This window comes from Lepidochelys olivacea (genome assembly GCF_965140295.1).
Source record: "Lepidochelys olivacea isolate rLepOli2 genome assembly, chromosome: 3".
Lineage (NCBI taxonomy): Eukaryota > Metazoa > Chordata > Testudines > Cheloniidae > Lepidochelys > Lepidochelys olivacea.
In genome coordinates, this window is record NC_140413.1 from 84,839,805 (window position 1) to 84,855,917 (window position 16,113).

General features: G+C 38.0%; 1 protein-coding gene across 4 annotated transcripts in view; it reads left to right on the plus strand.

The window, feature by feature from the left end:
- The window catches only part of FIG4 (FIG4 phosphoinositide 5-phosphatase), a 158,613-nt gene extending 144,645 nt beyond the window's left edge, over positions 1-13,968 (plus strand). The window contains exon 23 of one of the 4 annotated variants that reach the window (XM_084624323.1): positions 10,253-13,968. In XM_084624323.1, the coding sequence (XP_084480449.1) occupies positions 10,253-10,430 (178 nt within the window). In that variant the 3' untranslated portion in view covers positions 10,431-13,968. Of the gene's footprint in view, positions 1-6,045; positions 6,483-10,252 lie in introns of those variants that run through there. The other 3 variants (XM_084624324.1, XM_084624322.1, XM_084624325.1) reach the window with 3 other exon arrangements.
- Positions 13,969-16,113: the final 2,145 nt, after the last annotated feature.

A 16,113-nucleotide genomic window follows, 5' to 3' on the forward strand; every position in this document is an offset into this window, starting at 1 on the left:
ACCTTTATAATCTCCATCCATCTGCTGATCTGGGCCTTTTGTTTCCGGTCTCTGGATAGGATCATTCAATAGTTATTGATCACAAATATCTAATAGTGTGGGGCCTCCCTTTCAAAAGAGAAACACAAGACTCTCCCCTCCTCACTGGCCAGGAATTCTCCCCATTGTTCTCCTCTGATTCCAGTCTGGTTGATCTTTCAATTTTGGGTCTGTCTGTGCTCTGCATGAACTTGTGCTGTCAGCTCACTTCCATCCTTGTCTCAGGGATTTCTTCTTCAGCGGTGGAAATCTTTTTCTCTATCCGGTCTTCTTTTTCATCCCTCAGTCTATTAACAGTCTTTCTTAGGATGACATTCCTCTCCTATGATTACTGTGGTGAGACGCTTCTCCCTGATTTTTATTTGGTTTGTAAAATGCTCATTGCTTGAACATCTTTCAGTTCTAAAACATAGACTCTGCTTTCTTACAGCCATGACATCAGTATGTTGGAGTTTCAAGTGATTATTCTGGTCCTGCAGTCCTGGGAACTGCTGCTCTTCCAGCCCATGCTACTGTAATGCAACAACCAGTTTGTAGTAGCATATATCATCTAGCAGAATGGAATATGCAGCTCCTGTCCTCCCTATTCCCTTGACCCTGGGTTGAACCTCACTTTGCATAAAGTGGTCTATCTCTAGGCAAGGAGAACTCCATGGAGGACTTGAGAAGTGAACCAACAGCAGAAGTCTCCAGCAGTTAGTTACTGGTCTCCCGACTTCTGCTAGGACCTTTAATCCTAAAGCTTGAAGGTTGGATGCATTTGCTTAGGATTGGAGCAGAGCACGAGGGGGATCTTGTTGGTTTTTTCCCTGTTTTGCTGATCTGCAGAGTTTAGAGGAAAATCAGGCAGTATGGAAGCAATCATGGTGGCTTCCTTGTGACTCCCTTTCTTCTAGTTGTCTGAACAATAATGTATCACCGCTTACTCCTTCTTAAAAACTGCCCTTCAGATTTTACTTCTATCGCAAGGCCTAGTCAAGCTTCTCAATCCTTGAACATCTGGCCTAATGGTTTGGATGTTGAGACCATATTTAATTGTAGGTTTCCCAGAGAAAGTGTCCTCCTTGATGAAGCCATAACACTGTGCAAAGACTGTTGCTGAGTGCTGTGGAGACAAGACAATTGAAACAAACAGGATTACTGCTCAGTAACCTTCCCATGTCCAAAGTACTCTTCCCTCAGTCTTCAACGATTACGATTCTGCCAATTTCAGTTGCTGTGATGGGACATATCCATCAGTGAAGTGGTGAATAACATGCTCTCAGTTAAGAGTTTTTGCAAAATACTTGGCGTATTCAGTAGAGTAGTTCTTCATATAGTGTGTTAGTAAAATGAGCAAAGGGTTTCAATTAAATGATTGGCTAAAACAAATACAGTACAAACATTTGGATTATAACATGGGATTATTAATCAACATTGGCATGTACAAACATGTAGTTTTTTAAGTATATTTTTAGCATATTGATGTAGCTAGGTGAAAAAATGAGATTTAGATTGCTCAGTGCTCAAAATGAAACACATTTTGCTATCTAAACTGCATCATGTCTAAGAGAAATGGCTGCTGACTCATTAGAGTTTGAGAAATGTCAGTTCTTTAGAAACAAATCAATTAATAAATGAGGCATCAAATTTGTTCAGTTTGCTTTTTTAGTTAATTATTATTTTACTTAGAGTAGGTATGTATAAGAAAGCAAACATATTAGTGTACCTGACTCCTTCTGGTTTAAGCTAGTAACATTGGGTGAATTAATTTAGTGTAGTTACAGTATTTCCCCTTTCCCTTTATGGTCGTATAGGTTCAGATTTTCAAACTAGATTGCCTGAAGTCAATAAGTCAGTAGGAGTTGTGGATGGTGTGAAAATTAAGCTGTTTATTTGGGCACCCAAATATGAATTTAAATGCCTTAGATACCCATTTCTGAAAATGTGTACCTTCGACTTTGGTAAGAGTCTAGAAAGACATCACACTGGTAAATGTGAAAACAACTATTTTCAGAAAAATGGTATTAAAATCATTTTATGGCTGAATTTTCACAGAATTATATACATTAATATATTCATGCTGTTTGCTGTAAAGTAAGCTAAAACAGTGTAGCAGAGATGGATCCTTCTGTATCAGATCACTTCTGGAAGTTGGTGTAAGATGTAAAATATTTCAAAAAAAGGCTGGTATGAGACATTATTTTGCCTGTTTTCCCATGCCTCTTGCAAGTGTTGAAATATTCCTGCTGAGCCTGGGATCTTAAATTTCTGTCATTCACAGGACATAATTGTTGTCAACTATTTCTTATCACTGCTTCAAAACTCACTTTCTACTGTATCTGAAAATGTCCCTGAAGTGCCACTGAGTTTAAAACATATCAGACTTGCACCAAAATCTTTTATTAATTATAAGATTTATTTCATAAGACTTCACTCCTAATCACTAAAATTGCAACATTCTGCATTACATAAATGAGTTATGTGCAGTTTTAGGCACACATTTTAGAACACTGTACTGCTGTGAAATAATGTTCTATGATTCCAGCTTCTGTCATCTTGAGTTTATTGGGACAAAGTTTTCAATACTTAAATTAGGTTGGTGGTTCTCACATATATGAAATAACAAATTTGCACTGAATAGAAGTAGAATATAAGATAAGTTCATGAATATAATCTTCTTGTTTTTGGAAAACTGTTAAAATACAATTTATATTAATTAACAAGGAAACATAACTCTTAATAAGACTCTTTAACATTCCAGATTTAGAATCTGGCAGTTCATAACTTATTAATTCAAATGTATTCAAATTAATTCAGTAGTCAACATGAACAGCAAGTAAATACTAACTACAGTGATATGGTAGTTGTGTTTTCAAGAATAACTAGCCATGGTTTCCAGCAAATCATAATGATTTATATTGCTTTCCTTTTAGTTCCTTTTATCTTCTTTCAAAGTTGTAACTCCTACTATAGCCATACAACTCCTGCAGTAGATGTTAGGGTTTGATTGCTACCTTAGCTGAAGTAATTACAGTAAATACAACTGAATTACAATATAAAATTTAGGGCTGGATTTCTGGTTACCTAGACACTCTTAAGATTAGGCAATTTAAAATTTACTGGTGTGAGCTCTTCCCATAAGAGACAGTTTCTCTGAATTTACATATCCCTGATATTTTTGGTATGAGACTTTATAACTCCTGTAAAGATTTCTCCCATTTAAAAACTGATAGTGGGAAGATTTTAACATTGTGATCTCTTCATTCTTTTCTTCATTTTCCCTGGAAATTTGAATAACAATCACAATATATGAAAGATAAATCCCAACAGAAACAGTGCCAAGTTTACTGGAATTATCAGAATAACTTTGCAATTTAGCGTTCCTAACTAAAAGGTGGTTAGAAGAGATGGGTCTTCAGTAATTAAACAATAAAGCATAAGCAATTATAATTTTATATTAAAACAGCACACATACGGTAGTTGTTTTAGGCAATAAAGAAAGATAGACCCTTCCCTGTATTTGAATGCAGTGCACTGTTGCTAAGATACCAACAAAGCACTAAACAAAGAAATAGCAATATCCAATAATAAAAGCATACAGTGGATAAAAACTGTGTATAGCGTAGGAAATTTTAAATGTACCCTAATGTGAGGACATACTAAACAAAGATGACTGAAAAGAATTGAATGATCAATGAGGGGAGAGTCATAGTAAAACCAACTGAAATTTACAATGTGTGTGAACGTGTATCATTAATCCAAGTAGCTGCTTTCCTTGAAAATTTTATTTAAAACTTACCTAATTGTGGCTGTCCCATACCGCTATTAATATCTGGTGTGATTTAAAGGGGCAAATTGGATTGTTGCTGAAGAATATCAACTTGTATGTGTGTAATGACCTTATTACTAGGCTTAGCTATGGAGAAGACTAGGATCTGTAGTTGATGACTCCGTTTCCCATAGAAACATCAATCTGGATCGGGATGTGCTCTCATGCCCCTATTTCTCTCTTCCCCATTTCAAATCACTGAATGTAGAAAATAAGAATTTCATGGTTTTCTTTTTCTCATGTCCTTTATTTCTGAAGACCTCAGAGTTGACTTGTGATGGTTTGACTTCTCCTCACTCAAGCAGAAACCTTGATGGGAGCAGCCTCTCACAACCTAGTTCACCCACTTGAACAAAGATTTATGGTTGTGTGGGAATGTAGCCTCTCAGAACCATATAGTCTGAAGCACTACGACTCCTCAAGACTAGCTTTTTATGTGGTTTCCTTTTTATTGATGATCCATTTATTGCAAAATTATTTGGTACAAATAATGAAATTAAAGGTCTGGCTTTATAAATGACTCCATATCAAAGCAGTGCAGTCTACCTAGAATTCTGTTACACATGTGCAACCTATATGGCCTATAAATGTGGAACTCAATATCCTCTAAGGCATCTTATGCTGAGATGTATCATGACTTTTACTAATAACTGCTGGGCGAGTATGGTTTGGGATGAAATCAAATTTGTGGTCATTTACCAGGAAACTGTGATTGCAACAGTTAACTTGTAGTATCTACCATCCAGTACAGTATATTTGCTCTCAGCCGCAGTAGAGACGTAGCACAATATCGATGTATATTTTTGCCATCAGGTGAGATCTCTGTACTAAAAATGGTGTACACTTATAGAAGTATCAGGAAGCCTGTTAAAGCTTTTCCTTATGTGCATGTAATACCATGGCCAGTACCCGAACTCCCATGGCCAGGGGTATCTCTGCAGTGCCCTGTTTTCCTCTTCTCCAGGGCTCCTTAAACTCCACAGTCTAATTTTGTCCCTACATACTTGTGCTGTTTGTATATTTATATTCATCATTTGTAATTTGACCAAGTTTCCACTTTTTGTAGGACTCTTTTTTGAGTTTTAGATCATTGAAGATCTCCTGGATAAGCCACGGTGGTCTCTTGCCATATTTCTTATCTTTCCTATGCAGTGGGATAGTTTGCTTTTGTGCCCTTAATAATGTCTCTTTGAAAAACTGCCAACTGTCTTCAATTGTTTTTCCCCTTAGACTTGCTTCCCATGGGATTTTACCTACCAACTCTGAGTTTGCCAAAGTCGTCTTGAAATCCATTGTCTTTATTGTGCTGTTCTCCATCCTACCATTCCTTAGAATCATAAACTCTACCATTTCATGATCAGTTTCACCCAAGTTGCCTTCCACTTTCAAATTCTCAACAGTTCCTCCCTATTTGTCAAAATATCTAGAACAGCCTCCCCCCAGTAACTTTCTCCACCTTCTGAAATAAAAAATTGTCTCCAATACATTCCAAGAACTTGCTGGATAATCTGTGCCCTGTTGTGTTATTTTCCCAACAGATGTCTGGATAGTTGAAGTGTCCCATCACCACAAAGTCCTGTGCTTTGGATGATTGTTAGTTGTTTAAAAAAAGCCTTGTCCACCTCTTCTTCCTGGTTTGGTAGTCTGTAGTAGACCCCTACCATGACATCGCCCTTGTTTTTTTACCTCTTTTATCCTTATCTAGAGACTTTCAACAAGTCTGTCTCTATTTCTCTCTCGACCTCAGTCCAAGTGTATATATTTTTAATATATAAGGCAACACCTCCTCCATTTTTTCCCTGCCTGTCCTTCCTGAGCAAGCTGTACCCTTCTATACCAATATTCCAGTCATGTGTATTATCCCACCAAGTGTCTGTGATGTCAGCTATGTCATAGTTGTGTTTATTTACTAGCATTTCGAGTTCTTCCTGCTTATTCCCCATACTTCTCACATTAGTATACAGACATCTAAGATTTGATTTCCCCCCATCCCCCTCCCCAGTTCTGTCTTGTCTCTCCCTTATTTCTTCTATAACAGCCCATGCTCCCACCCAGATTCCAACCTTCTCCCAGGTCTCCATGTTTTTGCCTTACCTGTGGGCTTTGGTCACCTGCCCCCGTCGAACCTAGTTTTAAATCCTCCTCACTAGGTTAGCCAGTCGGTAGCCAAATATGCTCTTTCCCTTTCTCGATAGGTGGACCCCATCTCTGCTTAGCAGTCCTTCCTGGAACAGCATCCTGTGGTCAAGGAAGCCGAAGCCCTCCTGGCGACACCATCCTTGCAGCCAGGCATTCACCTTCAGGATGCATCTGTCTCTGCCGAGGCCCCTACCCTTAACTGGAAGGACTGAAGAGAACACCACCTGTGCTCCCAACTCCCTCACCCTTACTCCCAGAGCCCTGTAGTCACTTCTGATCTGCTGAGGGTCATACCTTGCAGTATCATTAGTGCCCACATGGATGTGTAGTATGGGGTAATAGTCAGAGGGCCAGATGATACTTGACAATCCTGCCGTAACATCTCAGATATGGGCCCCTGGAAGGCAGCATACCTTCTGGGATGCCATGTCAAGGGGACAGATGGGTGCCTCCATCCCCCTCAGAAGAGAATCTCCCATTCAAAAAAAAAAAATGCTCAGAACTTTTCAGCTCCATTATTTAGAATGAGACATTAGGTCCAATTCTGCCGTCTGGTCTACCAGTTCAATCCTGTTGACTTCACTAGGGGTGTAGGGATGTAAGTGAAAGCAGAATTTGGCCCTATGTCTCCTCTACATTATTCTTTTCAATCTGTGCAGTTGTAGTAGCTAATTTTTATTTTGCTATTTCATATTGCTAAGTGCTGTCGTATATTTTATGACAGGAACATAAGATTGCTTCTTTACATCCTTTTCCTTAAACAGCTTGTTAATATACTATTTGAAATTTGAGCTTGAATGAGACCTCTTGTTACCTTAACTCTAAGTCTGTTGTTTTAAATCAAAGGCTTAATTTTTACTAAACAGTCCCACTGAATTATATTTGTAGTCAGTAGGACTACTCATGCTTAAATTTGTGCACGTGCAAAAATGTTTGTAGCATCAGGGCCTTAATGTAATAACTCCTTAACTTTGACACACTCACAAAATACCACAAGCAAAATCTTTTTTGTTAGTATTTCCAACACCTGGTTTGTTGCATTCTGTTGGAACAGGGAAGAAATATTGTGGTGTCTTTTGACTTTTTGTCTGAATCGTTGCCAAAAATGAATTTTAATTCCTGTGACACAATCTTGAAGGCCAACCTTATGGAAGTTGAGAGAGAAAGTGAAATTTGAATTTTAATAGGCTTTCAGCAGGGACATCAGCTGAGAGGTAGTTTTGTCTGCTCTTCATCCTTTCAGAAACAAATGATTGTTATTACAGAGGAGAGACTAAGTAGTTTTGAACAAGTCTCTGGTATTTGGTGGCTTTTGTCATGGGATTTGTTCCCAAAATTTGCCTCTTCCAGTCTGGGATCAAATGACTTTGCACACTAATCATTTGAAATCAAGCTATAATAAAAAAAAAAATTGATCCTTATGTTTCCATGGCTTTTGAACTATAGATTAGTCTAAATCTCCTTATGTTGACTGTCATACGAACATTAATTGGTTCAGTAGTTTGCTCATGTATTAATATAGTATTCAAAATATTAAATTAACTGGATTCAGTTATGTAAAAATCACACTATTTCAAAATGTGAAAATACATAAATTCAAAGGTAAAATACAAAATGTTACTTTTCATATTGAAAACCAAAACATTTTCATTTATATTTTTTGTTGCATTTGAAGGATTTGAATTGGTTTATGCAAACACACTGCACCATCTGCATAGCCCCTTTGAGAAATTTCGCACCACTATGGAGTGTTCAGAATTTGTCATCCTCCAACAATAAAATAAAGGTTCTAAAATAAGAGAGAAAGTGTCAGATAGTTTTAATAGATATCATGTTTTGGGAACTGTCTCAAAAATTAGGCCATGCTTATACTGACAATAGAACTATGATTACACTTAAGATCACCCATAGAAGGGTGCAGAAAAGCTTTGTGCTTAAATAACTGGCACATTCAATATAGAGTATTAATTGCACTGAATTTTTTAATAGTTGTGGGTTTTGTCTTCTGCATTGTATGTCTGCAACAAGGGTTGAAAAAACAGAATTTGTTAATGCTATTAAGAGCTATCATATCATTAGACTGTATTTGAATAGTAAATAAGTGCTTTTGAAAATGAGCTAGTTCTGTAAAACCTTGAAGCTAAATCAGAAAAAATTATTTTGGAGATAAGTGAATCTGTCTGAAATTAGAGCTGTTTTTTTTCAAGAAAATAAAATCAGGTCCCCAAAATACCTATCTTTGTTTAAGGACTTGTAAAAGGTTAACAGTTCCCTTAATGTTTTAAGGTAACTGAACAAAATAGGTTTTCAGATTAATTTAAGAAGTCTGAGAACTCTGGTCTGAATAGAATTATTTTTAATGCAACATATTCTTTCATGAGCAGCCGAATGTAGAATTATACATTTTTGAGCCATGTGTATTGTATTGATTCACTGACTAGACAGTGGTTGGATCCCTGCACTCATGGAGGCACAGGCAACCACAGTGGCAGCAAGGCCAAGGGTCTGACCCTATTACTGGCTCACAGATTGAGACCAGCTGCCCTGCTGTGCACAGCAGTGTCACAATCCATTGGGGGCTACTGCCAACTGCCATAATTTAAAGCAGTTTATGTGCTACTCTAAACAATGTAGAGAAAGTATAGAGCTGATCTGTGAATCAGAGAACCACAGCTTGGTCCTTTTCAAGCTCATGCTTCACTACTGCGTCTGTATAAGATTCCAGGATTGTCACTCTGTTTGTGTGTCACTCTGAAACCTAGAATTTCTGCTGAATCAGTGTGAAGCAATGGAAAAACAGTACTGGCATGGTTGAGAACTCTTTGTTTAGAATATAACTAGGTTCAGTAATCACTGGGACTTGTGATCTGTTACCGTCCAGTTTTTTAGTTGTCAGAATTTTTGGCTTTTTTACACTTCTTATGAATTACACCCATATGACAGCACAGGCTTTCACCTAGTAATAAAATTGAAATTTTGTTGCTCTGTTAAACTGGTACCAGATTTGCTACCTGCTAAAAGAAAACGCATACTGAACAATTAGCTTTGACAGCAAGATGTTGCTATGCTTTAATAAACTATAAGCCTCTATTTTTCAGCCTCTCGGTGCTACCACAATATAAACAATAAATATATTAATAATAATATAAACTTATCTGCAGCCGCTAAACTGACAGAAGCCTATTTAGAATGTGTTCCAATGAATAATGGTCCTGAGTTTATTTTTAAAGTTCTTTATAAAGATGATATTTCAGCCATCAGTTTTTAACAGGCATCCAGAAGGCGTGAGCCAGAACATATGAAGCTGATGATTTAGAGAATTGGCACAATCCCCTTGAAACTTGTGTGCCAGATTTCTGATCACTGGGAAATATTTTCTTATTCCTGATTAGCAGTTACAGGAGGATTTTTTCAAATGTTCTAGACAACTCATAAGGTATGTATACACTTCAGGGGTGTGATTCCCAGCTTGAGGGGAGACATACCTGCACTAGCTCTAAACGCACTAGTGAGCTAAAAATAGAGTTTACCCATGGCAATGAGAGCTGCAGGAGAGGCTAGCTGTCCTGAATACATGCTTATCAGAGACCACAGCCACATACTCAGGGTGGCAAGCCTGTCCTGCCACTTGCACCGCTGTGCAAGTGCTACATTCTATTTTCAGCACGCCTCCTAGCTTGATTACAGCTAGCCTGGGTATGTCTCTTTGAGCTAGGAATTCAGCTTGAAGTGTCGACATGCCCTATAGTTCCATCAGACAGTTTTTCCTTAAAGTTGATCTTAAATTGTGGCTTCTAGTAAATCAAGTTCTGTTCACACAAAACAGTTAATGCGTAGGTTGTGCTTGTACTGTACCTTTTGATGGCAACATATTAACCACTGTTTAATCCGTTATTTCATCCAAACCCAAAATCTCACCTTTTGACAGCATACAGTTTAACTTGCTTCTCTTTACTGATCAACAGTAGGATTTTGTTTTAATATTACAGTATTAATATTTAAATGTTGCTGCTGAAAATGAGCATACACTATATTATCTGTGAGTAATAGTTCTTCTCATAATTACTAAGGTTGGTTGTTTTAGTTACTGGAGTTTTAGATACAGTATGAAAATGATTTACAGTGCATTCTCTTTCAGAGTTTGTTCACTTAATATGTATTGTAAACAAAATTAATTGAGGTGCTAAACTGCAATTGATGGATGTGTAATGTTGCTGATTTTAGACCTAATGCTAAAGGACTCTTCGGTTTTGACTTTTACAGAATACACATCTCCTCTTTTTCCCAAGACAACATTTATGAAGTCCAGCCTCCTAAAGTAGATAAGAAATCAATTGATATCTTCCATGCTCACATCCAAGCTGGCAGAGGCATCATGCAGCCACTGGTAAAAGAAGACATCCTCATGTACAGAGAATACATTAGAAACCGATATATGTGAAAACAGACTGGATTCAACTGTTTAGCATTGCTGGAACGATGGTACAAATCAGTTGAGAACAGAAGTTGAAATTCGGCTATTCTGTGGTGGTAAAACAATGGCAATTATTTATCAACCTGTATCTTTCTGAATGATTTCATTTTTGAGATATTGTGTGCTTTGCAAAAATAAAAATGTGACTGAAGATGTATTCTCTTTGGTAAAATATCAGTATGTCTAAAATCAGAAAAACTAAATGCAGCTGCAATTAAATATATAGTAATTTGAGATAAGAAAGTAAACATCAAGTATTTAAACTTAGCATTAATTGTTACATACAGTAGTACAGTAGTTTCAAGAAAAGAACTTAACTACCACATTTAGCTTTTGACAGAGAAAAGCTGTTTTCAGTCAAAAGTTCTGTCATTTGTTGAAATTGTTTGTTTAGCAAAATGTTTATATGTGTTTGTAGCAAAGATGGAAAAGGTGTCAGTTTGGCCCATGTATGAAACTCAAAAGTTAAATCTAAACTAACAAACTTCGTAGCCATAATCCACCTCCAATGTAGTTCTATTGCAGATAGCAATAGTGGAAGCTGTAGAGACCAGACAAAGGTGTTGTAATGACCTAATCAGTGTGGATTTCTGTCAGATTTCTTTGAAGGATAGTGACATTATAATTATTGTGACTTAGTAAACAACGTTGAGAAATGAATGTGCACTCTACTTAGAGAGACCAGTTTCAGACCATAAAATAGCAGCTTCAGTCAAGATGGGCTCTGTCTGATGTACTGAGAGATCTCTTGGTCAACTGGATATACCAATAATTTTTCCATCTCTGGACTGGTAAAAGGTCAGCAAATTAATAACTTTGAGAAACTGAATACTGACACTTCTTCTCATCCCAGGCAAGCGTGGCCACAACCACAATAACTAGCTGCTGCCAGCAGACTGGAGCTCCAGATATGTGGCTGCATACTGCAAAGCATATTCTAATGTTTACAGAGTAAGGAACTGCTCTTGTAAGTCAGTAAAATTGATTTATTAAAGTAATTGTGTATGTCTATGCTAGCTAACCATAAATGGGATGTACACTGTTGCACACTACCTCCTGCCTCTTGAGCCTATGCAACCAATGGGTTATGGGAGGGGATAGGACTGGGGTACAACAGTGTTCTCTCATTGTCTACATCATGCAAATTATATGAAATTGAGGTCCCATTAGCTCAGGGAATAGCAGGTGTCAGGAATATATGTAGGCAAAACCATTGTATCTGGTGCTTTAGCAAAGGAGTTTATAAGGGTGGGAGTGATTAGGATTTCCCATAACTCACTATTGCTACCAGATACAATTTGTTTTGATTGTCTACTGTTAACTGGCTCCCACCTTGACACTCAGTAGATGTGTGCCATAGTCAACACAAGTAGCCCCATACAGAGCCCCCAAACAGCCGTTTACAAACTCTTGAAAATTCCAACAACAATTATTTTACCAGTTGGGCCCTTCATGTATTCTTGAGAGCATGAGTTTGTGTTTAGCAGAGACAAGAATGAAATTTCAACTCTGATAAGATAACACTTAGACTGCAACTGTCAGTTTGAATTATCTCTAGAAAATACATCTAAGAGTGCTTTGCACTCTTTTGTCCAACATAAACAATATTTTACAAGCAATCAAATACCCACTGTGAAAACAACTAGGATGAAATCCTGGCCTCGCTGTAGACAATGCAAGCTTTGTTGTTGACTTCAGTGGTGCCAGGATTTCCATTCTCCTGTTTTGTGTTGCAAAGTGCAAGAGTAAATAGATTTCAAAGAATACATATACCATCTAAGGTTATGCCTCTCTATTCTGTACACATGTATTCAGATTTTAATTAAGATCACATTTCCATTTTTAATGAGTAATGTCTGTTCATACAGTGAAAATAGATAATTACAGCTGCAATTTACGTCTTTCTGCACAGGAAATTTGCTGTTTTGTAATGCATTAATTTTGTTAAATAGACAAATATTTTGTTTAATAAGGTATTGTAACAGAGTGGTTTGCCTCTGCGGGGGGAGGCTGGGACTAGCCAACCCTGATTATAGAATGAGGCACACCTGGATAGGATCAGGTGATTTCCTATAGAAAGCGGCAGGTGGCTCCTGTTAAGGGGGAAGCTCAGAAAATTGTGACAGAGTCTGCAGAGAATATGAAAAGGCTCCTGTAGGGAAGACCCTGAGACTAGGAGAGTTGTCCCAGGCAGGGCGGCCTGAGAGAGACCCTGACCAAGCAGGAGGGAGGCTGCGAAGGACTGGAAGGAGGAAGAGAGAACTTGGGTTGTGTGGACTTATGAGTGGACCTTGGGGTTTTTTGAGGTTTAATTTCAGTTTATTTTATATTAACAAACCTAATCCCCAAGAAGACTTATTTTTTACCTTGAAAAAGCCTGAAGTGAAGTTTTTCAACAGTCCATGAGAGAAAACTAAGATAAGCTGCCTATAGCGTGCCCATAGGCCACAAGGGGGCACTTGGAAGAAGCCAGCTGGTAACAGATACAATACATCTTTATTTAATTGCTGTTAAATTCTATTTGAATTTTCCCACATATAGTTTCTGCCATTTATCCACAAATTAGGCAGTAGAGCTAAACAAACTGTTCCACTTCCTTGTTCAGCAGCAGCAATCTTTGCAACATGTAGGTATTTTAATAATAATTTTAGAAGTTTCAGAAAAGAAAAGAGCACACTCAAACTTTAACTATCCAGTATAGAACTGTTTTGCAGGAAGAGGGTTGCAGGGTTTGTTTTTTTCCTTGGAAATCCCCTTGTTAATGTCCCATTACATGTTTTGTGGCATGGTAATTTTGTACTGCTGTTGTGTCCTCTTACATCTTTTACTGTGTTTATACTCTACTTGTTTCTCTCTTGATTTAGAATAGATATAAAAGACAAGCAAATACTAACTGTCTGTGCAAGTCTGAGTATGTAAGTCATACTCATCACCATGGTATCTCCATCTAAAGAGGTCAGTGGACCTCTATTGTCAAATAATAATCTATCTGCATACAACCTATCTACTGCGGACTATTGGGATAAGTTCAGATTGCTACTTGCACGCTAGCTACAGCGTATGTTAAAAGAAACTTCCAGCTGAGTAGTGGCTAAGACAAGAACAAACTTCCCTCTAACTCTGTCAAGAATGCTGCTGCCTGACCAGCATAAGGAATCTGTTCAGCTGAACAAGGAGGTATACTTGATGTACACATAGTAAGTGTAGCTGGGTGGAGGATGCTGCTAAGCAGCTAAATCTGTAAGCATTTCTAAAACACCTGTTACTTTAGTACCTTAGATTAGGTCCAAATCCTCAGATGTGCCAGAACTTTGCCATGTAAGAAATCATTATTATATACATATAATCATATTTTTGCAGGAGAAATAGGTGGAGTGTGGAGAGGAGTGGGAGTGTGTTTTACTAGCTGTCCCTCTCTGTAGATTAAGGTGGTGTTTTTTTCACTTAACTATTAACCATCATCTTGTAGTATTTATCTTTATGGACAGATAAAGTTGTAAAGTCATTTCACCTGAGAAAAGTGTCATCCTTCTTCCAAAAGACATTAAATCACTCCGCATGTGTTTGGAGAATGCATTGAGGTAACATACCAAATTGTGCAACCTGGATAGATGGGTTCAGATTCTTTCCTGTATCAAGAGCTGTTCTCAATCTGAGGATGAGGGGGCATAGCCATCAGAGACATGGTTATGATTCCATTCTTGGACCAATCTACATTGGCCCCAGCTCCAGTGTTTTTAAGGGCTTCTCTGGCCCCCTCCCACTATGATTTGCCCCATACTCCAGGTGGTATAGAGAGGCTGGCATTGGACCTGGCTGTACTGGCTCTATACCTCCTGGACACTGCTTATCTGAGGACATGTTGGGTCTTTCCCATTCCCTTTGTGCTATAGTAGTTGACTTGGACCAAAGAGTCTGGCTGCTCATATTTACTGTATTCTTTTCTTTTAATTGGGTTTCTCTCCATAGAAACATAAAAGTATCCATATTTTTTTCAGAGAAAGGAACTCCCAAACTGAACCTGTTCTTTCAAAGGATTTAGTACGTTGTGGAGTGTGACCTTTCATATGTTGGTGTCAAGTCAATTCACTTTGTATAACAATTGATTTTATCCAAAAGCTTGCAATACCATTACTGGAGGAAATTAATATTTTAAAATTTCATTGTAAACTATAGTCTGTAAAGAGCTTTGGGCTCTGTCTGCATGAAAGGCACTAGGAAAATGTAAAGGTGTTATAATTATATCACTTTATTACAGTATTCAAACCTCACAGCACATACCACCACTAATTTATTGATTTATTAGAACCTGACATTTCAACTTAAGCTAATGCCAAGTTCAGTAAAAGCTGTGTTATCCGGCACTTTACCAACTGGAACTAGCATTTCTGATCTTCAGTAGGGTTGCCAGATGTCTGTTTTTTGACCGGAATGCCTGGTCAAAAAGGGACCCTGGTATCACCAGGCAGCATCACTGACGGGGCCATTAAAAGTCTGGTTGGTGCGGGGCTGGCAGGCTCCCTTACCTGGCTTCGTGTGACTCCCTAGAAGTGGTGACATGTCCCTGCTGCTCCTAGGTGGAGGAACAGCCACGGGGGGCCCCAGCCCTGGTTCTGCAGCTCCCATTGGCCAGAACTGCGGCCAATGGGAGTTACAGGGGCAGTGCTTGCGGGCAAAGGCAGCATGCAGTACCTCTGCTTAGGAGCAGCGACGAGATGTCACTGCTTGTGGGGAGCTGCACGAGGTGAGCGCTGCCTGGATCCTGCACCATGAAAACCCTCCCATGCCCCATCCTGGTGTCCTGAGCCCCCTCCTGCACCCAAACTCCCTCCGAGAGCCCACACCCAACTCCCTCCCTCTTCGTTAACCAGAATTTTTGACTTACTGGCACCCCCTACCCCCATTCCCGCAACATGCTGGATAACAGCTTTTACTGTATATTAATCCAAATAAAAATCATTTTTCCCCTTTTACTTCAATTCAGTTAATATATGTTATTTCCCTGGATAGAATGGAAAAGTATACCTGCTAAATATGTCTCAAATTATTTTCTTGCTTTAAAGTTTATGCTAATGATGTTCATGCAAAGAATGAGAATACAGCCTGGATTAACTATTCACAGAGATATTAGTTATTTTGCCTCCTCTTTGACAGTCTCAGGGACATTACAAAAACACAGTTTGCAGGGATGACTATTAATACTAAAAATATTTGTCAATTTCAAACTTTCATTCTCTAGAGAATGAAGATGAGCTTAACATAGTGGAAAAAAACATCTGTTAAACAAATATGAAAGATATTCTAAACACTACTTCTGACAGAGAAAAAGATAGTATTTGATATTTGTATTGCATTTTAAAAATATTAAACAGGAAGCTATCGTTGTAACAGTCTGACTCAATAATACAGTTTGGTATTTAGATGAGAGGCAGATTTTTTTAATGATAAATTCTGTTTTTAATTGAACACAATTTAAACTTGATCTAAAGCTTATGTCATTGTTAAAGTAACCATACATAATTTTAACTACTAAGCTTGCTTTATGACAACTTTAAAAGACTGCTTTTTTCATGCATTCAGATACTGAGCTGTATGTCCCGAACTACATGAATAAGCCAGACTTCCTGCTTGAATTTCTTTACTGATGCCT